Genomic DNA, 22830 nt, shown 5'->3' on the forward strand with positions numbered 1-22830 from the left:
AGGCAAAAGAAGTGGTGCTGATGCAGAGTGTTTCACGCACAGTTTTGCGCTCCCCACTGACATTACATCCATTAAAAAACCCAAACAGCCGATGGAGGCTTCAGCTGTATTCCCACATCACCAGTTTTTTATTTACATAAGCAACGCAGTCTGCACAGGGAGATCGTGGAGTCGTCCTCTCCAGAGACCTTCCAAACCCACCTGGCTGTGTTCCTGTGTCCCCTGCTCAAGATGACCATGCCTTGACAGGGTGTTGGACTGGATCATCTCCAGAGGTCCCTTCCAACCTTAACAATCTGTGATTCTGTGATATTCTTGAGGGGTGGACACTGAACAGGCATGGCAGATGTTTGGTAATCACAATTTTATTTACTCAAACTAGACAGTGCTAATACAGAAAGTACAATGTTTTCCACCAGTCACCGTGCCCAGCTCTGGAGACAGGCATATTACATCAGGAGAGCAGCTACACATACCTGGCAGATGTTTATAGAAAACCTTGTATACAGAGAAGACATGGTCAGTCAGTTATTTTATCATTTGTTTATCTAAGCAGTCACACAGTGACATCAATTATATCTTACACCTCTCTGTACATCAAGAGAAAAAATACACTGTAGAGAAGATGAGCCAAATCTCAGTGATTTGACATCTTCCAGGTTGTCAATTTTTCCTCATCCCCCATAGACTAACTGCAGGGGTTGCAAAGTACCATGAAAATAAGCATGTTACAAAAGCTTCCAGTTTTGCATTGGATTGTCAAAACTGTTGGGAGAAGAAACAAACAAACAAACAAAAAAAAATACAAGAGGCCAAGTCTGTTCATTTAGGGTTTGAGACAAACAAAACCATAGAATAAATGTGTTAGGGTTCAAAGGAGACTTTCTGATTTCACCAAGGCCTAGATAGGCAAACAAGCCAGTCAAAAAGGTAATTAAAAGAAACCCTTGGCAATAACAAACCAAAATGAATTCTTTAAAAGTCTCTTGGTTACAGCTAACCAGTTCACCTATGACAATCACTAGACATTGAAAGGAGGAAGCTATGATGGTTTGAATGAGATGCTTTGCTGAATGCTGTCTTCAGGCCTAGGCTGCCTTTTGGACTTACGCTTTAAAACATGGAAGGAAATTAAAAAATGCTACTCTTCTTTTTTTCTTAACTATAAAACAGGAACAGGAAATCCATAGCATCAGATAGGCTGGGCTTTAAACCATTAAGAGAAGTAGCAGAGAAAAAGGTTTAGCTTTAAGAGTTTTGAGTTTACTTTGCATCTAATGAATGTAGTCACGTATCCATACAACTTTAACAAACAGATGACCTGATCCTGCAGCCCTTATTTCTCAGAAGGCAACAGGTGCCAAAACTCGTGGTCTTTTTCTTTTAAAAAGGTCAGTAAACTGGAGGTGAAGCACTAATTTGCATGCAGCACTGCATGACAATTACAGAAGGATAATTCCTAAATCTGCAATGTACTTGCAGCACGTACCCAAGATATACATACAAAAAGAAGTTACCAATGTCAGTATGTCTTCAGACTGCAAGTTATGTCTAATGGTTTACTGTAGATGCATAGCAAACTCATCTTTTCTTGATAAATAAAGAAACTGCTGATCAGCACAGTGAGGAGAGGTATCTAAGTCAAGGTGAATGGCCAAGAAAATGCAGAGGTATTCTATGCAGAATTTATTTTCTCTGCTTTAATAGCAGCTTCAATCTCTTCCATGATTGGCACCGGTCCTGCATAGTTATTAGTTTCAATAGCTTCTAATTTCTCCTGATAATCAGCTGGCAAGCCATTCTGTTTTGCACCCATGCAGATAACCTATAATCAAAAGGGAAAAAAAACCAAAACCTTCAGTAATACAACGGACAGACTCCTCCAAACAATCACTTGAGTAGGAAGAACCATTTAAGTTACCCAGAAAATTTATCTCAAATAGTGCTATTTGTACCTAAGGATAGCCAAAGGCTTCTGGGAGACCACTGAAGATCAGAACAGCATGAACAAAATTACTCTGAAAAGGCTTTTAACTACCCCTGAGATTCTGATGCGTTACTGAAGTGCACAAGGCTCTGTAATTAAGCTGTTACTCAGTTATTCCATTCTTTTTTCCAGACAGGATAACTTCAATAATATATGCTGCTTCTCACTCAGGTGTGACACTAAAGTTGGCTAAAGACTTAAAAAGCAGTTATTTTTAAAACTAAGCTGTCCAAAAGACAACAACAAGTACCTAGACAGGGTACAGGAATAACAGAAACAGATACTTAACTCAGTGAAAAAGCAGAGATTTCTTAGTTTGTTACTGCAGCTTTCCTTCCATACATAAAATAAACTGAAGTATTGGTGCAGAAGAAAGGATGGAACAGGGAGAGGAAAAGAGGAAGTTGTAGGAACACAGCTTAAAGGAGACACCAAGCAAGTTTGCATAGAGAAATGAACATTCTAAATATGCTTTCATGCATTTAACAGCATGCATTTCAAGGATGAGGTGTCTAAAAAGAATGAATTTTGCCACAAAAAGTACATAACAGTAGATGGATGTAGTTAAATGACTGTGTGCTGATGCAGTAATCTTTTTAAGTTTTTAGCTCTCCTGCCTGGTTAACATTAAAAAAACAAACAAACAAACAAACAAAAAACCACAACAAAAAATAAAAACAAACGTGGGGGCAGAGGAAAAGAACAGAGCTAACTGCTGCTCCTGACAGGACTAGGAGGGAATGATAAAGCTGCCAATAGTGGAGGTCTGCACTTACAGCATACCAATGAGAGCTGACACAGAGCAGCAGACTACGTATTAACTCCCTGAAAAGCCCTAAAGATCTGCCTTGCCACGAGGTGGGTTGGCAGGGAAGAGGTTTGTGGAAAAGTAGAGCCTGCTTTCTAAGCAAGCCTTCTCTTCAGCAGTCCCACAGTAGTTGGCCTTAGCTGTGCTCCTGAAAGTCAATTCATAGGAGTGAGTTCCTTAGCATGGAGAAGGCAGCACAACTTGGGATTTAACAGGCTCACTCCTGGTTTCTTTACTTCAGGGAGAGAAAGCCAGCTGCAGTGATGTCTGTGTAGCAGCACTGAAGCTGCAGCACTCAGACAGACACACAGCCACAGCAGCCCAGCCTGGGCCTGCACAGATCTCACAGGCTAAGCAGGTCAGGCCTGCTGCGTGACTGGATCATGTGTCTCTGCGGAGTCAGTGTTGCAGAACAGTGTTGAAACACTTGTGCCTCACCAGCCATCAAGGGGGAACCCTGCAGTGCTCTGCAATGCTGCTGGACTCCTGTGATGTGTCTGGTAAAAGGAGACATGCACTCCTGTATTAAGTGATGGCAAGTACTTCCCTAAAAAGCAAGGGTAATTCACATCCTGGAAACAAGCCAGGTGCTGTATTTTCCCCACAGAAGCTTCCCTCTGTCCTTTCAGTGGAGTACATTAATTTTTCAAACATAGAATTGCCGCATGTATGTGAACAACATCCTCCAGAAATCCTCATGCCAATCACAGCTAATTCTCAAGTTAAATAGGGGCTTCCTGTAAGGTATAACTAAACCAAAAACCCCACAGTGATTTAATAGGCCTGTAAGAGCTAGCAATCTCCTGTGAGCATCATTACAGCAGTACATTGCACAAGGACTGTTATACCTTTGCAGTAGTCGTGCCTTCCATCCCCTGTAATTAATGTACTTATTAAATAGCACAGAAGTACTGCATTATAAACCTCTGTACACTCTCCCAAAATTAAAGTGATGCAACACCTACCTTTTTATACTGTGGAGAAGGGGCACCAGAGACGTAGTCCTTCATCTGGTAGCTCCGACAGGTCAGTACCTTTCCTGCTTGAGTGTGGACATTAACTTCTATTGGGACATAAATGCCATCCTCAACTCCCTCCTGCCTGTAAAAGACAGATTCTTTTCATGTCAATTAACTGATCCATCTTTCAAACCAACCATGCAATTAATCATATGGATTTATTATAACAGAATTCAAGGCAGGCCACTGGTCTGTGCTTTAATATACTGAAAGAAAAATAAATAAAGCAAAACATATTTCAGTGCTTTTTGTGCAAACTTGTTTCATATTAAACAAAATGTTTCTAGAGAAGCAGCAGCATTCACTTTCATCATTTCAGCTCTGTAAGAAATGATGACTTGTGATTAACCTGCAAAATCAGAAAGGGAATACTCCTAAACTAATTACTGCGGAAGACAGGTAGTCTGAAAGAGAAACACAAGCAAGGTTATCAGAATTGATGAGCCAGACACATGTTCCTTAACTGCTACTCAGATAAAGAAACAATTGCAAAGTTTTATCTTGCCCATTGTGTTACATTTTAATAAGGGGAAATTTGCACAACTTGTGCAATGCACTTTCCAATGAATAATCCAAGACACCATTTAACTCGCACAAGACATACACAGCAGTAATGAGCTAGGTCAGGGCAAAAAAACATTTTGGTGGCTTTTTTTTTTTTTTTTTAAATAGCAAAATCATGCTTCAAAACCAAAAACCCAAAACCAAGGCAATTTATTGTCCTTAATCACTGGCATTTAGCCACTAATAAAAATCTAAAGAAACAGTAAGAAGTAAATGAGAAGCTTAAGCAATACAGGAGACTTTATAGCACAATGAACTTTAGATGTACTTTAGCTACAAGTCATAACATGGCTTTAACCCTGCTTGTCCAACATAAATTTAACAACTCATCTTTTTTTCAAAGACTTGTTACCATTTCAAGTTATTTAACATACATAATGTGGGCCATGTTAGGTGAGTAACTAGGTTGACTGCAAGTACAGACTGGAAGCTAACTGCAGATTCAAGGCCAAAAGACTACAAAATAAGTCACGTGGTTGTGTGAGAGCCAGAAAACTGTTTAGTAACATCCATTGCTAGACTCTATGAGGCAAAGTCATGATTTACTCTAACTTACAGATTTGTGAAGTACAGGGGACAAAAAACCCCATAGAAGTGACTGTGAGACAGCAAAAAAAAAAAAAAAAATTTGAAGCCACAGAGTTCTGCCATCTAAACAAAAAGTTCCCCTCCCATATTTGTTTTCTATATATTACATTGTGTTTTTTAGTATTTCAGCAATTACATGCAGCCTCAATTACACCTTCCCTCCTCTGCTTCTGGATAACAAAGCACAGACTACTTTACCCAGATTAGGAAGGGTAAAAAAAAAATAGGTGGGCTTTATTTTTTTGGATACATGGTAATTTCAGGAAATAACTTGGTGGAGAACCTACAAATATATCAGCTTGCACACAGCCTAAGGATCCCAAGACTTTCAGCAGGAGCACCTGCAAGCTCATTTGAGTGGGTTAGGAGCAATTCTTAGAAGAGCACTGTTGACTGTGATTATAAAAACCAAGAGCACATCCCATTTCCAGTTCACCTCCGTGACATCATTGAGGCAACTGGGAAAAAGTAATCTGTAGTGCTAGTGTCCATGCTGCAGATTTTGGTGGTGTTCCAGCACTCAAGTCTCTAGTACCTTAGCAAGCATTGAAATTTATCCCCTGTCAAACAAATACCAGGGACCTGCAGTCCTACACTATGTCAACTGTAAACACTGTGTAAACACTTAGGGAAGTCAAAGTCCAAAATACTGTCCCCATGGAAGGGGAACACAAAGGCAGATGCTGTCAGACAGGATCATCATGCTTAGGAAGTTTGTGCTTCAGGAAAGCATGGGAAATTAGGAGTTTTAAATAAAGGTGAGCAGAAGGGGGTCAGGATGTTGAAGTGCTACTGTAAGCAAGAGCAGAAGAACTCAGGAGATCATAAAGCAGGGACATGTGAAGCTGTCCCCGAGCACAAGCATGCCAGCTAGATGCCCATGCCCTCTTGCTTGAGGCTAACACTCCCAGCCAGGACAAGAGTGCTCAGAGTGGCCATTACCATAAGGTGCTAACAGAACTAGGGCAACGGTTTCTGTTGTATTTCAGGTTCACCCTAGGCAACAAAAAGCACATTGGAATCAAGTTTCACAGCCAGGGTTTTAAGGACATGTTTACACAGTGAAATTGCAACAGTACTAGAGGCAGGAGAACAGTACTGAGGTACTGCTTTCACTGGGTTTACTATTCCTGCCCCGTTGTTTTCACTAGCCCAGATTTCTACTGGAATTGTCAGTGATGAACTGCTCTGAACAAACAACCCTTGTGTACCAGCAGCACCATGATGTGCAGGCACATCTCAAAAGCTGCAACAAGCACATGGCAGCAGGCAAAGTTTTGGAGATTACATTCTAAGCCCTGAATTAAACCCTGCAAGAAGTCGTGCTATTCCTTGCTTTATTTAACCAGGTGGTCTTTTAGACTTCAGCCTGGAAGCAGTTTGCTCAGGGTTCTTTGAATGTCTCTTAATTACCAGGCACAGGTAGAACATTCTCCACCATGCCCTGAAAAAGGTGTAGTCAGGCTCTCTCATTCAAATGGGGAAACAGTAACACTCCAGCTCCCTGCTTGGATGTTCCTGAAGCTCACAAAAGTTTACATCCTTAGAAAATACATGTTGAATAACTTCCTCAAAAGGTCGCTGTTCCTGTATTGAAGATCTCTCTTCTGCAATCTTGTCCTTATCCCTTCCTTTTCTGCTTCAGCTGGAGTCTACAGACGTATACAGACAGACATTGATGTCAGTCTCAAAGAAAATTCTCCCTAAAGTAATGGGAAAAACACCATAGGACAAATACAGATTTTAGAATCTTATAAGAGACAGGAAATTGGAAGACAGGGTAAAAAAAAAGAAAAAGGAGCATGACCTATCAACTTCAAGACAAGGTCCACAGATTGTTAAAATACCCCTCAAAGTAGCTTTAGCTTGAAAACAAAGCTATTTTAATCACGGAAATGTCAGAAATGCAATACACATACTGTGAAATAGAATTCACACATTGAAATCAAAAGCACCTTCTTGATTCCAACACCAGAGTTTCCACACAGCTCTTTACCAAAAATTAACTAATTTCCATTTGCTCTCTAAAGTAGAAGAAGACAGCAAAAGTTAAGTCACCTACTTATCCAGCGAACTTAAATTGCAAGTGTTCATTTTCCACACTATTCCCCACACTTCATCTCCAGGGCTCTGAGCAATGGTAGCTGTACCTCCATGCCAGACAGAGCTTGTCCTCCCTTGATGATGGCCAAACTCGAGCTTAAAATCCTGCAAATGAAAGCAATGCAGAGAATCAACTTCCACTTAAAATAAGGGCTGTTGGCCGTCCTTGACATGAAAGGGGCAGCCAAAGGACAGTAGTACATGTAGGCAGTCGGAGAAGGAAGAACAGACAGGTGCCACCCGATGCCACCTACCTGGTGCCAAATCCTTTGCAGGTTTTTGTGATAAGACTGAAATGCCACTATGCAGGATCCAAGAAAATCATAAAGGTAAAGAAGTCTATAAGATGGTAAGCTTTGGGTCTTGTCCTCACGCACTAGTAAGACTACCCAATTATAAAATACCATCCCTTCTATTTTACAATGTTTTGTGCCATCTCATCACTCATCTGGAACATTCTTGGGTATTTTTAAGTCAAGGTATATGTCCTCTTCAGTGAGCTTATTCAGGTTTTTACAAGTAAAACATTCTTTAAGAAAAGAAGTATCACTTTTTCTTACAAGTAATATCAAATATTAGTATATATAAAAAAGAGAACAATGGGTTATTGAATGGTATCAATGTAATTTCTCACATGACTCAATACACTAAGTATCCTCTCCTACTTATTACCCAGTTTGTAGATCCTTCCCTAGCAGTACAGAAAGGAACAACCCCTCTCTTCCTCCCCTCAAAATCCAAACCACCAAGCTTTAAGGAAGACTACCTGCTTAATAACAACAAAAATAAACCCCAAACCTGGGCAGCCCCACAGCTTCATGTATTTCTTACGACGACCCTCTTGAAGCTATGATTTTGATTTGAAATATACACATGTACACATTAATATTCCCTCTGAGACACACACCCTCTCTTGTAATATGTCCTAATAGATATAGGAAAAAGTTTGCAAGAAGGAAAGAAAGGAAAGAAAGGAAAGAAAGGAAAGAAAGGAAAGAAAGGAAAGAAAGGAAAGAAAGGAAAGAAAGGAAAGAAAGGAAAGAAAGGAAAGAAAGGAAAGAAAGGAAAGAAAGGAAAGAAAGGAAAGAAAGGAAAGAAAGGAAAGAAAGGAAAGAAAGGAAAGAAAGGAAAGAAAGGAAAGAAAGGAAAGAGAGAGAAAAACAGTTGGCGGCTTACACACAGAAAAGCAGCACTTATCAGAAGACAAATCAATTTTTGTGTCTGTGCATAAGTGACAGCAACTTGGCAAAGCCACACTGTTTACTCCATCAACAGAGTCATCTTCCTGCCCCAAAAAATGTCCCCTTTTTAACCAATTCCACTAGAAAAAGGTTTACTTAGATGCACCAAGTTAGTTGCACAAAAGTCCAGTCAAGTCACAAACTGAAGTTACAGATAAGGACAAGTAATTGCAGGGCAGCCCCAAGGAAGTAGCTGGAGAGAATCAAGTACTCTCACTGTAGTCTCACTAAAAAAGAGAGAGAGAGAAAGGGGAAAAAAACCACCAATTTTTACTTTATTCCTCCAGTTATATTTTCTTGGACCTGACCTGCACTGAATAGCTGCAAGGAGCTGTATAAATTCATCAGGCACCACCCAAAAAAGAGCAACAGAGATTGCACAGAAACAGCACACCTCACTCTGGTTCTGGAAGCAGGAAACTCTAAGTTACACCATGTGTGCAACTGAGTCAGGCACGGCTGGGAAGATGGGAAAAAACACAGTAGATACTTTCTTGGGTGAAGAGATTGGTCTTTGATCCTTCTAAGTACCAGTGTAATACCCTGTCTGTGCTTGTTACACATCCCATTTCTTAGCAACTTTTGGCTAAAATTTAACAGAGCTTTAAAAAGTAACATTAGAGGGAAGTTTAGCTAAAGTTTAACTAAAGTTTTTACTTTTAGTTTAGGATCCAAAGTACTCTGGTTACAGGCTGTTTCTCCTTTTTTTAAGCCCAAGTGGCATTATCACAGAGCAATTTTAATAGGAGTCAGCTCCAACCTTCCTGCAGTCCTTCACTCCCTAGCATCAGTGATTTTCCAGCTGGAAGCAGGGGAGTGAAGCCACCCGGTGTCGGCAGGGAACATAGCAATCGGTCAAAGGCTGGCTAGAGAAGGCAGCCAACCTGCAGTGGGGCAAGAGGTGCTTCCTGGCTAACCTGGAAATGGACCTGAGAGCCAGGAGAGCTGAAGAAGCTTGGTTTAATTCAAAGATAGGCTCTAGTAGTGTGTGCTTTTCTCCCTGCCCTCAAGGTCTGATCCTGCAAGGTGCTGGGGTTCCTCACGCTTTACAGGAGCAGGCCTCAGCTGCCAGGTTGATAGTCCCAAGAGACACCAAGTATCTGACTATGGGGAGTTTATCAATGACAAGTTTTTGGAACTTCTTCATACACTCTAATATAGATAACTTCCTGCCAGGTACCCCAAGAGAACCTTCAAGTCATCTTTAAGTGGTATCAATTGATGCTCTGCTCCTCCAAGCATCCTCCCAGTTGCACAGATCTGTACATCAACAGCTTTAATGCCACAAGCTCGTGTTTCCAAGCCTACACTAAAGCCAAGCTGATACAATGGTATTTAATAACTTTGGCAGGGAGAGGAACTGCCCTGTAGGGTGCAGGAAGGTGTCAGCTGCCGATGTGCAGAGCTGGGTGAAAGCTCTCATCTGCCTGTCACACCAGAGACACCTCCCACTAGACTGGTTTGCTCAAAGCCCCATCCAACCTGCTCTTGAACATTTCCAGGGATGGGGCATCGACAGCTTCTCTGGGCAACCTGTTCCAGTGCCTCACCACCCTCGCAGTGAAGAATTTCTTCCTGCCACGCTACGTTTCAAAGTCCGCAGTGCTTTACACACCAGGCCATGGGTCATGGCAGGTAGCCTGAAAGGTTAAACCCTATCGGATAACCCAGCAGCAGTGGGACTACCACACACATTCCTTCTGCTGTGGGCAGCCCCGGCAGCGGGCCCTAGGTCAAGAAGCACAAGATAGCCAGGGTTAGAAGGGACTTCCCGAGATCATCTGTCCAACCCCTCCTGCCAAGGCAGGATCACCTCAAGCACATGACACAGGAACGCGCGTCCAGGTGGGTTTGGAGTATCTCCAGAGAGGGAGACTCCACAACTTCCCTGGAGAGCCTGTTCAGTGCCCTGCCTCCCTCAACGTAAAGAGGTTACTCCTCGTGCTGAGGTGAAACTTCTTCCGTTTTAGTCTACGTCCATCGCTCCTTGTCCTGTCACTGGGCACCACGGCACAGAACCTGCCACCATCGTCTTGACGAGGATCCCCCCGCCTGATCCGTGCTGGGCCCTCCCCCGCGGGAGGGACGGACGGGCTGCAGCACGGGACCGCAGGCGGCCGCGGGGACACGCGGCTCCCCGGCGACGCTCGGGCTCCCTGCAGGAACGCCGGGCTCCCTCAGCCCCCCCGCGGCCCCGCCGGCCGCCCCCTCACGCACCTGCAGGCGCGCCGGGGCGCAGAGCGCGGCCGAGGGGTTGCGCAGCAGCAGCCGCTCCCGCAGCAGGTTGCTGCCGTACGCGAAGTACAGGAACCAGCAGCCGCCCTCGCCGCCCGGCTCCATCGGCCCGGCACGGCCCGGCACGGCCCCGCCGCCGCTTTAACGCCGCCCTCCCGCCCCGCCTTCCCCGCTGCTTCCGCCGCCGGGCGGGAGCCGGCGCGGAGCGGGGTAGTGACGCAGAGCGGCGGCAGAGCCTGTGGAAGGCGTCAGGAGAGCTCCCGGCGGGGCAGTGACGGCAGAGGAGCGCTCCGCCCTCCATCCATCCATCCGTCCGTCCATCCAGCCGGAACCGGGGACCGGCGCTGGGCCGGAGCCGCCGCCGCTGGCAGGGCTGCGGGGCCGAGGCGCACGAACCCAGCCCTGAGCTCGGGGGCTCAGTGTCCTCCCTTATCTGGGTTAGTTCATAACATTGCAGTCTCGGTTTGAACGGCATGGAAAAGAACCCACATTTTAGGAGAAAATTTTCACCTTGTTCAAAATCTACATGCTCTTTGAAAAATCATCACGATTGTTAAAAGTCTTGAGTGCGGAGAAAAAACAGGGGGGGGTTCTTTTTTGTTTGTTTTAGTTTGGTTTGGTTTGGTTTTGGTTTTGTTTCTTTTTTTCTGTTTGTTTTGGTTTTTGTGTGTATATGTAGAATATCGAAAGTTCCAATAGTTTAAAAAGTGTTACAAAAAGCTGTTTGGCTTTCTTTTAGAAGAATAGCATTTTGATACAAAAGAGTATCAATTGCTACGCGCTTCGTTATAATCCCTGCGTGTAAGATTTTTCTATTGAGAAAGAAAAATCCACCTCAGCTTGCAAGGAGCGGCTCAGAGAAAGCCCAAACTGGTAGTATAGGATGCACTAACACCTGGAAAACCTACCTGTTCCAGCATCCCAGCTGCTTCCTGAGGGGCATCCTCTGTGGGGAGGAATAGGCTGTCAGTGAGCAGCGCCTGCAGCCCCTGGTACCCAAAAAAGCATCCTGGCCACCTCTGAGATAAACAGTGCCAATTTGTAAATACATTCCATGAGAAGAAAAGTAGACCAGCTTTTCCCAGCTGGGAGTGCTCAGAGCAGTGTAAGATGGGAATGTACAAAGATAAAAGGTGAGAAGATGCTGGTGTGGGCAGGCAGAGCTGCACACCCATGCACAGAGCACTTCCTCTCCTTCTCTGACATAAGCAATGCTGGAATGGGACAGGAGGAGCCCTTATTGCTGGCTGCTGAAACAATACATATATATATATATATATATATATATATATATATATATGTATGTATGTATGTATGTATGTATGTATGTATGTATAACACAGCCATGGAAGACAGTAATTAACAATAGCATAATCGTTAATGGTGAGATACCACTCATTGATGCAGTTAAAGTAGCCCTCAGCGCAAGTTGGCTTTCTGAACAGAGGCAGCTGCTGCAGGACTTAGCACAGGATCCTGGCATCTCTGGGCACATCCTCATCCTGCAATACAGAAGGGAAAGCAGCTCCTTCCTACAGTGATGTGTTCCAGTACTCCATTTGAGACCCTGCTTTAGTTTTCACAACACAGGCATTGGCAAAGACAGAGTCATCATGAAGCACGTAAAATGATAAAAGTGATTCTGATCCTTCTTGACTAGTACCTTTCTATTTTTAGAGATTATTTTTCTTATGTAGGAACCAAGTATTGTAAAGTGAGAGGCATTACACAGGTCATAGGAATACACAGCAAAACTCTCACTCTCACTTCTTACAACAATCAGTAGCTGAGCCTTTCTTTTGAAAACCTGCTTCTGGTATATGGTTTTAGTCCCTTTTCACTAAGGACATGCAAACTCCATGAGAAGTGTCTCTCTCTTTTCTTCCATCAGCTTCTGGACTGTTGCCTAATTTCAACCAGAAAGCAAGGGGTTTCAAAGATATCCAAATTTCTGCTGATCTCAAGGAAAGAGTCAAGAGGATGGCTGTGAGACAGCAGGGATCCCACGAGGGAAGCTTCCAGAGGAGCCTGTAAAGCCCAAGGAACTAAGCCTGCTGGTGAACAGGTTTTCCAGCCTAGAGCTTGCTGCACTACTTGTTTGGGCTTTATATGAGCTGTCCCTTGTGAGCTGAGATGGACATTTCTTACTAGCAGAAGAAACTTATATAGGAATTGCAGTGAAACATGTAACAATTGTTACTCTTTAATCTCAAAATGACTTTCTAAAAAAGCCCCAATCAGCCTTTTGTAACACTTTTTAGGTTATTGAAGCTTTTGACATTCTGCTCAAAAAAAGCCATTCTTTTTATCAATGCTCAGAGTTTCAACAACAATTGGGATGATTTTTTCATTCAAAAAGCATGTAGATTTTGAACAAGGTGAAGCTTTTCTCCTAAAGCTTTTGTTCTTTTCCGTGCTGTTCAAATCAAGATTTCAATGTTATAAGCTAAGTCAGATGATTGACAAATGAGGAGATGGAGCCCCTGATCTCATGGCTGGGTTTGTTCACCAGAAAGCCTCTGTTAGCAAAGGCAACTAGAAAAATTACCATCAAATTTATGGAAAGATAACCAGTTTAAAACACTGCCACTTGCAATTCCAAGTATTTAATCATTCAAAAAGACCTTTTCAAATTAAAATCTTGTGAGGTTTCCATTTTCTTGCAGTCTGTACTGAATACCAAGCCTATTCTCTTACCAAGAAACATGAGCCAATATTTCCAGGAGTGTGGTTTTGGTATGCATGGTGTCAAGATGTAACATGATGCTAACTCAGGTGCTATTTGAACTACCTAGGTAAACCTCAGATCTATGGTGATTATTTTTCTGAAACTGATTCAATCAATTTGCACTTTTAAAGTCCATTTCTTCCCAGCTGGCCAGTCGGATGGCAAGGCAGCATGGGAGGGAAGTGAATTTGCTCTGGAGTGAAAGCTTTGCAAGTCTTTCAGTGGTGCATGTCCAAATCATGACCAAATGGCTGTATGTGCGTAGATAAATACTTGAACTCTATGGGCAGACCTTGCTTGGAAACCAAGTTTACAACAGCAAAAGCAGGGAGGAGGACCTTTCCTGTAGGAATTTCAGTGGAAACCTGCCAGACTTTGGTGGTGCTACCAGATTTCACACTTCTGCTGCTTCGTGACCTTTCAGGTGAAAATTAACTCTCCAAGAGAGGAGTGTGTTAAATGAAATCCTGGGGCATTTTTTTGAGTTCAGTCAGTTCTAGGTGATCTCCAGAGCAGCTGACATGAAACCTGTGTTAACCTGTTTGAAGCCCCAAACAATTTGGAAGCATTGTTTCCCCTTGCCTGTCGCTACAAAACTGGCGCAGAGTAAGCAGTCAGGAATACGCCTCCCGTTCGGGACCTTCCCAAACATGGGCGAAAGCTCTGGATATCCACACAACTATTTGTACATTGTCTGTGGAGGAGATCAACAGGGTTATTTATGCTAAGAAAGCAGGAGTTTGTTTCCATCAGGTTTTTTGCCTAGATGCAATATATTCCTGAGCATATCTTATCGTAGGTTTTTAGGGGGGAGAGAAAGGAAATTAGGGAAAAATAAGGATTTAGGGGGGAAATGAGATGTAGTGGGATAAGTTAAACTGCCTGAAATGTCTTCCAGTCACTCAGCGTGCCTCCCTGTAACTCCCTTTACACCCCCTGGTTGTCACAGCATGAGCCATAATTGATAATGAAGAAAGAAAAGAGAACCTGGAGGAATAATAAGGACAACTGATGCAAATGAGGTGCGTGTGCAGTCCTCCCCACAGCTTTTCACTCCTCCCTGAGGAGACGTAGTAGGATGTGCTCTGCAATTAGTATTTCATCAAAATGATACCTTTTTGCTGCGAGATGGTTACAGCTGGTGGTAGCTTCTTAATACAGTGTGAAAGGTCTGGGGGTCTGCAGAGATTTCATGTTCATGCAAATGAATGCAAATGATTTTACAAGGTGTCATGATGTTGCTGCGCTTGTTCCTTCCCTACAATACAGGGACCATGCCATCCTGCAGAAACTCAGCCTCTTTCCCTGCCCTGCTTGACAGAATAGCCATGCATCTTGTGGGTTGACCCCACTGATAACCAGGAGAAATATCCAGAACTCATTTTGAAATTCTGTTCTCACGTTTCCACAAATAGTGCAGTCATTTAGGAGAGGAACTATTAAAATGGTTGAGTCTGTGCATGTATCCACCTGCCTTTTTTTTTGCTGTTCTGCCTGATGCCAGAGTGAGTTTTGGACCCATCCTGGGGCAGCCCTGAGCTCTCCCTGACTGCTGCACACTCGATGTGTTTCTGAGATGTCACTGATGCTGTCTGAGGTCTACAGATACTTGCATGTCTGACTTCAGCAACTGGTTTATAAATCTTGCCAAATACATTTTGTTTCAAAGGAAAAATGCTGTGTTGTACTGCAGAGACTGTACCTGGCACCCAGTGTTTTTTATCTTGTGTAGGAATGTACAGTGGGAACAACCTAATAGTGGGAACAACATGAAAAATCCCTGTGTGTCAGAAAAAGAGGTTGACCCTGATCATCTTTGTGGAAGTACATTCTTAATCTGTCTTTTTTTCCCAGGACCTAGTGTTTAACTTCCCTCATTGTAAAATTCTTCTGAATGATAGCAGTTCTCTACTGATATGACACAAATGGTTACAGGAGATTTTCTCAGTCCCTTCTTAATGAAATCTCTTAGTTTGCTGTGTCAACAGAATTTGTCAGTGTGATGTTTCTGTGTCCTGTTGTCTCAGGGTGCATTATCTTCTCCCACCACAGAAGTGATTGCTTCTTCCAGAGAAGCAGTTCACATTGCCATCTGCCTCTGGAAGGGACTTGTGTCTCACCAAATACCAAACAGGTTTTCTATCAAGTCTGTAAAGTACTTGAGCCTTTTTTCCCGTGAAAGTTATGACTATCAAATGCAGACCAGCATATGAAAAGGCTCTATCCTGCAGCTATGCTATTTAGTGTTATTTTTACAATATGCTTCTGGTTTTGGTTTTTAAAAATTAATACTTAGTATTATTTACAGGTTAATGTCAATTTGCTTTATTCCCATCCTTTTATCTTCTGTAGGTTGAGGGCACTGTTGTTTATTTATCCTTTTATTCTCTTCCAACACAGAAAAATTATCAAATAAAGTCAGTTCCAGATGGTGTTTTCCAGTCCTGTATTAACCCTAAGGCTTTACAGTTGAACCCTACAGTGTATTTCACACAAAGTTGATACTTCTCCTTTCATACTGCCATGTCTGTAATCATTTCTGTGCTGCAAACCTTCAGCCTGCAGAGACATCACATGGCTCCAGCCACAAAGCAGGAATGTGTCTCATAGCCACCTCCTTTCCCAGAAGCAACATCACTGAACTTCTTGAACTCTGAGGGCAACTATGAGCAGTTGGGATGGAGAAAGGCAGTAGTATTTCCCTGTTTGTAAGAGCAGTGCTAGAACAGTTGCAGGAACATATGACATGGCTGTCAAAACAGGCCCTGGTTGTACTGTTTCTCCTTGTTCTGCACAGACCTTACAAAACACAGTACAGATCCCCACTGATTCTGGGCAGAAAAGTAACAATTACTGGTAAATCCAATTCAGTCCTTCCACTGGGCTGGTGGCCTGTGTGGATGCTTTTGTTGTGGAATAAAGCGGCACTCTTTTTTCATTTGTTTTAAACTCATTTTAGCATGACATAAGCTAAACCAGAAAAATCCCTGTGTGTCAGAAAAAGACCCTGAGCATTGCATTGGTGGGACAACAGCAGTTTGAGCTCATGCTGTGGCTTGCCATTGCTCTGCTCCTCTGTGTAAGCAGATAGTTGAACCAGTGACAAGACCTGGTGCAGCTCAGCTGCACAGAACTTGACTGGGGTCAGGGGGTTGGCACTATTTTCCTCCCTTCCTTACTTGTTGGAGCAAGTCTAGAGAAGGACCACTAAGATGATTAGGGGAATGGAGCGCCTCTTGTATGAGAAAACGCTAAAAGAATTTAACGTTTTCTCATTTTGCCTTTTTCAGGATTGTTCAGCCTGGAGATGAGAATAGTCTGGGGTGACTTTATTGTGGTCTTCCAGTACCTGAAGAGAGTTGGCAAGGAAAATGGAGAGAAACTTCATACCAAGGGCATGTAGTGTCAGGACAAGGGGAATTTTGGTTAGAGTTAGGTTTAGATTAGAAATTAGTAAGAAATTCTTTACTGTTAGGGTGGTGAAACACTGGAACAGGTTGCTTAGAGAAGTTGTGGATGCCTCATCTCTGGGATTTTTCAGTGCCAGGTTGGATGGAGCTTGGAGCTACTTGCTGTAGAGGAAGGTGTCCCTGTTCATGGCAGGGGATTGAAACTAGACAATCTTTTAGGTCTTGTCCAACCCAAACCATTCTAGGATTCGATGATGATGATGATGCAATGCAAAACCAAGAGTGGAAGAGAGCAGCAAGTTCTGTATCTCGGGACATTGGGGCAAAAATATCAATGCCCCTCTTTCACCTTGGGCACACCTCAAGGAGAAACAAGAAAGGACAAACAACAAATAAGGAGAGACAAGAAATCCTTAGTCTCTCAAAGCTGTTTTTCTTTTCATCTTGCACTTCTACATTGTTGCCTTTTAATGACCATATTCTTATCATTTATTCCCAGTGATGGAGCACTTTGCCTACCTCTTCCCTAATTTGGCTCTTTCTTCCACAACCTCTGCCCTTGCATCAGGGATGTAACCCCTGGAGTGGAACAGGAGAAGAAACTTTCTGGTGAAAAGAGTGCTGGCACTTTGTTGTTTTCTTCACCAGAAGAACCTTCTGGGATACATCCAAGATACATCATGTACGATTTCTGTTACCTTGAGAGTCTTTCATGTTAAAAAAGCCATTCACAGGCTGTACCAGCATATCCCACTCTTCATTAAAATGGATAGCAGTGTTCACATTAAGTCAACTTTTCTCCAGTTGCTGCCTGTGTTGGAGCAGCACCAGACAGGTGGACATCCCTCTCTGAGTGCAGTTATGGTGCTTAGGAAGTGACCCTGGCACATAGGAAAGCCAGCCCTGGCAGCTTCCATGCTGTGGCAGTTGCTGTCTAATTGCCTCATCTTTGCTGTTATAATTTCTTTGCAGAACAACAGCTATGGAGAGATGGATTTTGTTTCATGCAGTCCCAGGCCTTCTAGTCTGTTTTCCTAAGGAAGTGCAACTCATGCTGTCACACTGTGTGCCCACACCACTTTGTGCATCCTTCACCGCCCATCCTGGTGACTGCTGAAAACATTGGGCAACTCCTACCAAGCCTGCAGACAGGTACCGATCTCTGAGACCGTGTGTTCCTGTGAATTCTAGGAAAGATGCAGCTGGGGAAAAAACAAGTCTCAAGCAGGGAAAGGCAGCAGTTTGAGCAAGCTGCTCTTAGACAACAAAGACATTGCCCAGGAGAGAAAGAGGGGCCAGGCTACACAAAAACTTCCAACAGGAGTTGGTTTGTCAAAAATAGAGACAGACAATCTATCAGAATCTGATTTCTAATGAAACAATCACCCTTCAGTCATACAAAAATCACTAGGCCACAAGATCTGAATACAATGGAAGCAGGTTGTCTTAGGTTCAGTGCTTTGTATGGGCTTGTTTTTGTGTTCATCTCTCAGAAAGAGCACTTCAGCACCAAAAATTCAGCTTGCCAGACAAGTTAACGATGTCAGGAGCAACCTTGGCAGAAATTCTGCTTCAGAGCACATCTATTATTCACAGGGTTTGCAGTGTGCAGGGATATACAGAAGTCATGTCCTGCCGAGGCACAGAATGTCTCAATGGCAGACAGAAGGAGAATAACAATATTTTCTTCCAAGGCACACGTGGCCCTGAGCATCTCTAGGGATGTGCATTTGGTAGCTGATTGGAAACAGACTTATTTTATTTCTGCCTACATAGAAGGCCCTGAAATTTATTTTTTTTAAAGAAGCCAGAAAAAAAAAAAAAAAAAAAAAAAAAGAAAAAAAAAAAAAAAGAAAGACATGTTTTCAGCAAGCTAGGACAGGTCTTCATTCCTTCCTTTCCACTCACAGGAGCATAATGAGTGGGCAGGAAGGCTCGTGCAGTGGGTGTGTTGCAAAAACAGTTGTACTTGAATGACAAGGAGCGTTGGAAAATAATGAGTAACAGGACTAATTGCAGCCGGCAGTCGTCACTGATCTAGTTAATCACGATTACTTTACACCGAGTGCTCCTCCGTCATTTTCACTCTACCATACCAAAAAAAAAAAAAAAAAAGTAATAAAAAAATCCGTCTGGCTAGTGCGAGGGCGTTGTGACCAGCAGATGCCACTCTGGCTCCACGGGGAATGCGAGGAGACTGTAAGGCTGGGCACCGTTGACAGGAAAAGCCGAATCGGGCGGCCATCGCTACTATTTCCATCTCTGGATCCTCCTACCGGCTGTACGTAGCTGGGACAGCAGCTTCTCCCCATCTTTCAGTAAGGAGGATGCTGGAAAACCGTGAGTACCACTCACCCTGGTCTACATTCGTTTGCCAGCAGCGTTTTTGCACAGGGAGGCAGGGATGGAGATGGAAAGATGAAAACTGGATCAGCTGCTTGAGAAGACTGCAGCCTCTTTGACCATCTCCTCATTTTGCCATACATGGGAGAAGTTGGTGCTTCCTCCAGCCCACATCCTGATGAACACCCTGTCGAGTTATTTAGCACTGAACAAAGATTTTGTAGTTGCTTTAAGTGCAAGAGTTGCCCCTTCAGTTTTGGCCATGGAATTCAAGCCTGAGGTTTCCACCATGTAGCCTTCCTGATTTTGCTCATCTTGTAGGCGCACTTTTCTGTGTCCTAGAGAACAGGGTCCTGGCGTTTCCTGGTCCTCATGTTCACTCCTGAATGAAATCAATCCCTCCTGGAGCCACAGCCACTGCCAGTCTCTTGGGCCCCAAGTACACTGGTTTTCATGGACAGAAGCTGCTTGTCACCATGAGAATTGTCTCAAAGGCTAACTGGTTACCAGTGTCTCCAGGGGGCAGCCTGTGATGGTGTGCATAAACAACAACATTTTTCAAGATGAAGGGAGTGGGAAAGCACAGTTAGCACTTCCACTCTTGATATTTTTTTTTGTTTGTTTTGGTGATTGGGGCTGATGTTTGAGTGCAGCAGTGTTTGAGAAGCAAAGGGCTTCTAGAGCTCTTAGGGTCAGATGGGCACCAAGTGTACTCCTGATGTAACCCAAATTCACTTTAATAAGTTCTGTTTTGCCTTCTGCTTGTCTTGCTTCTATCTTTCTGCAGGTCTCCATTCTGTCCTGCCCTTAAATGACTCATTAGACTTGTTTTCCGAGGTAGCCTGTAACATCCCAATTCACTTCTCTAATCATATCTCTTTCCATTTGAGTTCCCCGTGGACTAAACAAGCTTGACATTGCCCTTCTTGTCTACTGGTTTATCCTTTATGTGTTTACCTTTTCTCTTCCTAGTTCATGAATAAAAATGTTAAATACAAGGTCACTGGGGGCTGCTGATTTCCAGATCCAGGAGCTAGTGATATTTCAAGATAATTTCCATTATGTGATTATGTTTCACTTACTGAGTTTTCTCAGGGAAATCATTTGTCACAGAACAGCAGGCTCCAGCTTCCTGTAACCCTCTTAAATCAATCTCATCATATCACAGAAACCTTATTCTAATATCTTCTATTGTAATTGTTTAATTGTTTACTTGAAAGAGCCTTCCTGGTGTTTTTAGTAGCAATCAGGTTTTTAAATAGATTGCTATTTTTAAACAAAAGAGCTAAAAATGCTAACCCCCCCCCCCCATCAGCAAAGGAACACCCAAACAAATCCAGGTCTTCTGGAAAAATGATGAACTGAAAAATCTCTTGAAAACTGTCACTCTCATGTTGATGCTGGCCAGCTCTTTGGGGTCTGTCAGGTAGTGAGTGAGGTACCTTTTTTAGGGTTAATAGGAGTTTACAGTATTTTTGCAGGTTGAAAAGGGGGGAATAAAATGCCCTTACTTGAATCTAGGGTGGTTATCCCCATGGAGACTTTTGCAAGCACATTTTCCTGTTGTTCTGATGTGCTCCCTGGAGAAAACTGGATCAGCTGATCTGCAGAAACCTTAAAAAAGATTTTAATCTGCTGTCTTATGTTTTACATGTGTGTCCTGAAGAACCCATGCTTCTGTTAGAACAGGGTGATGTGTTTGTTGAGCTCAAAGTGGTATTTTCATTGAGAATTGGGAAAAAAAAGAATCACAGTCTCAAGAAATCCAAGCCATTGGCTTGGCATCCTGCTTCATATCTCACGTGAAGGATTCATGTCAGGGTGGGAAAAAAGCAAGTATGCTATGGCCTTTTCAACAATGTCCAACCACAGCTGTTGGTACAAGGAGGAGACGTTGCTGCTATTTCTAAAATAGTGGTATTTTGTTGGGCTTGGAGGCCTCTGTTATTCACACACCTGTGCCAGTGATAAGGACTCTATCCTGGCTGTGGCAGTTTTTGGTTAGCTAGAACATTTCACTCTGGACTGTACACTTAATGTTTAGTATCTAGCGTCAAAATCCTTCTACAGGCCAGCCTACAGGTGTGTTTCAGTGATGTGTAGAGAACAATCATCTATAGATTTGTCTGCACCTGCAGACAGACCTACCTGTACTGCAGAACAAGTTCTTCCTGCAGTGATAAACATGCAGAAAAATTTGTCAAATGCAAAGCTATTGCTTGAATAATCATGCTGGCTGATAAAAATTTGCACTTTGTTTTTCCCTCTCACCTCTCTTCCTGAAAGAAGTGTGCCTGTGCAAACGAGAAAGCAAATACCTCTGTTTGTTTTCTGCATGCCTAGTCCAGCTTGCCTCTTTGGAAAGTCTCTTTGCCCATTCTGAATCAGGAATCATCTCTGGAATTAGCCCTGGATCTCCTGCTCCTTCAGAGGCTTCTGATCTCATCTTCCACCCCTGCTCCCTGCTTTAACAAGCTAGGTGAGCCCAGTATGTGCCATCAGAGTGTTGGTTTTTCACACGTGGTCCCTCAGTGTGGTGAAAGAAAGGCGGTAATGGAAAGAATTGCTCCTGCCTCAGGGCTGGGGGAAATGCAGTGTGCCAGCACCAGAAAGACATGGCCCGGGTGTTCTTTCTAGTTCTTGTGTCATATGAAGGCAATACAGGATTATCAAAAGTATCTTTTTTTGTTCCAGGCAAAAACCTAGATGTGATCACATCGTGGGGAAAAGCCCCAGTGACTGTAACTCCTGAAAGGATAAACAAGCACTGTCTGAAAAAAACCCAAACAAACCAAAACAAAACCAAACAAAACCAAACAAACTTGGTGCATTTAAATGACCAGCAGTGATGCCTTGGTCTATAGGGTTGAATGCCTCTCCTAAAGCAGAGCTTTCCCTCATCTATTCTGAATTAACTGCAGTCGTTATTTGCTCTCTTGAGGGCTATACCTATTCCTAGAGCTAATTCAAATTAGCTGTCCCAATTAATTAAAGCATCTTAATTAAAGGAAAAATACAGAGTCTTTATCAGGCACTCCTTGGCTGGAAGCCTAAGAAACCACAGCTAAGCAGAAGAGAGACATTTTCTTTTATGCTTTAAATAGCTTGCCAATATGAAAATGTGGTTATAACTAAACTCTTATGAGGATGAAGTTGTTTTCCCACAACTATAACCCAAATGTGGATTGTTACTCCATTTCCACTCAAACTCCCACTGAAGACAGGGTGGTGTTGCCCGAGGAAGAGCTGGTTCTGTGTGGGATGACTCGCAGAGGAAATGCAAACAAAGATATAAGCAGGGGAGAGTGTGAAAACACTCTTACTCACTTCCCTGTGAGAGGAGAGAGGGGGTGACACACTGGAAGTGGCTGGTATTCTCCCCCTCTGCCCTCCCAGCCCTGTGGTCATCACCTGGGCCAAAGATGGCAAGGAGGAGGAAAGGGATAAGCCATGGTCCTTGCTCAGACACCCTGCCCCAAGCACAGGGTGTGACACCCAGTGGAGCCATCCAAACAATCCCACACGAGCAGCTGCATGGGCCAGGCAGCCAAAGCCACAAGTTCACCTTCCACCAGGACACACACAGTTGCCTCCTCATGGAGACAACATTCTTCTCTTGCTCTTTCCAGACTCATCAACTGAACAGGAGAATTTTATTTGGTCACTAACTTTCTTCTCTTCAGGTTTTCTGGGATTTTTTTCATTCCTGACTGGTGCTTGCAGCTTCTCTGCTGCCCAGGGTCATCTGGCTCCCAGCAGAAAAGGGTCTGAGCAGCAAAGGATGCAAGTGTTGGAACCCCCAGG

The 22830-nt window shown here is 43.4% G+C and overlaps 1 protein-coding gene across 1 annotated transcript; it reads right to left on the reverse strand.

Annotated features, from left to right (window-relative positions):
* Positions 1-349: 349 nt before the first annotated feature.
* On the reverse strand, positions 350-10702 carry GGCT (gamma-glutamylcyclotransferase). The gene is made up of 4 exons (XM_066193734.1): positions 10528-10702; positions 7029-7174; positions 3761-3896; positions 350-1825 (listed from the first exon to the last, which is right to left on the reverse strand). Exons 1-4 carry the CDS (start codon positions 10648-10650, stop codon positions 1676-1678), a joined length of 555 nt encoding a protein of 184 aa, XP_066049831.1. The 5' UTR covers positions 10651-10702; the 3' UTR covers positions 350-1675.
* Between the last annotated feature and the right edge of the window lie 12128 nt (positions 10703-22830).

This window comes from Chamaea fasciata, unplaced genomic scaffold (assembly GCF_029207755.1).
Source record: "Chamaea fasciata isolate MVZ Bird 193981 ecotype frontalis unplaced genomic scaffold, bChaFas1.0.hap1 SCAF_1, whole genome shotgun sequence".
NCBI lineage: Eukaryota > Metazoa > Chordata > Aves > Passeriformes > Sylviidae > Chamaea > Chamaea fasciata.

Bases quoted from the DNA above. Each gene is read 5' to 3' on its own strand.
- GGCT (XM_066193734.1), bottom strand. From the start codon at position 10,650: ATGGAGCCGGGCGGCGAGGGCGGCTGCTGGTTCCTGTACTTCGCGTAC. The intron at 3,897-7,028 runs GTAGGTGACTTA...TGTCTTTTACAG, and splicing joins AATTTAAGTTCGCTGGATAA to GCAGGAGGGAGTTGAGGATG. The intron at 1,826-3,760 runs GTAGGTGTTGCA...TTTTGATTATAG, and splicing joins CTTCTCCACAGTATAAAAAG to GTTATCTGCATGGGTGCAAA.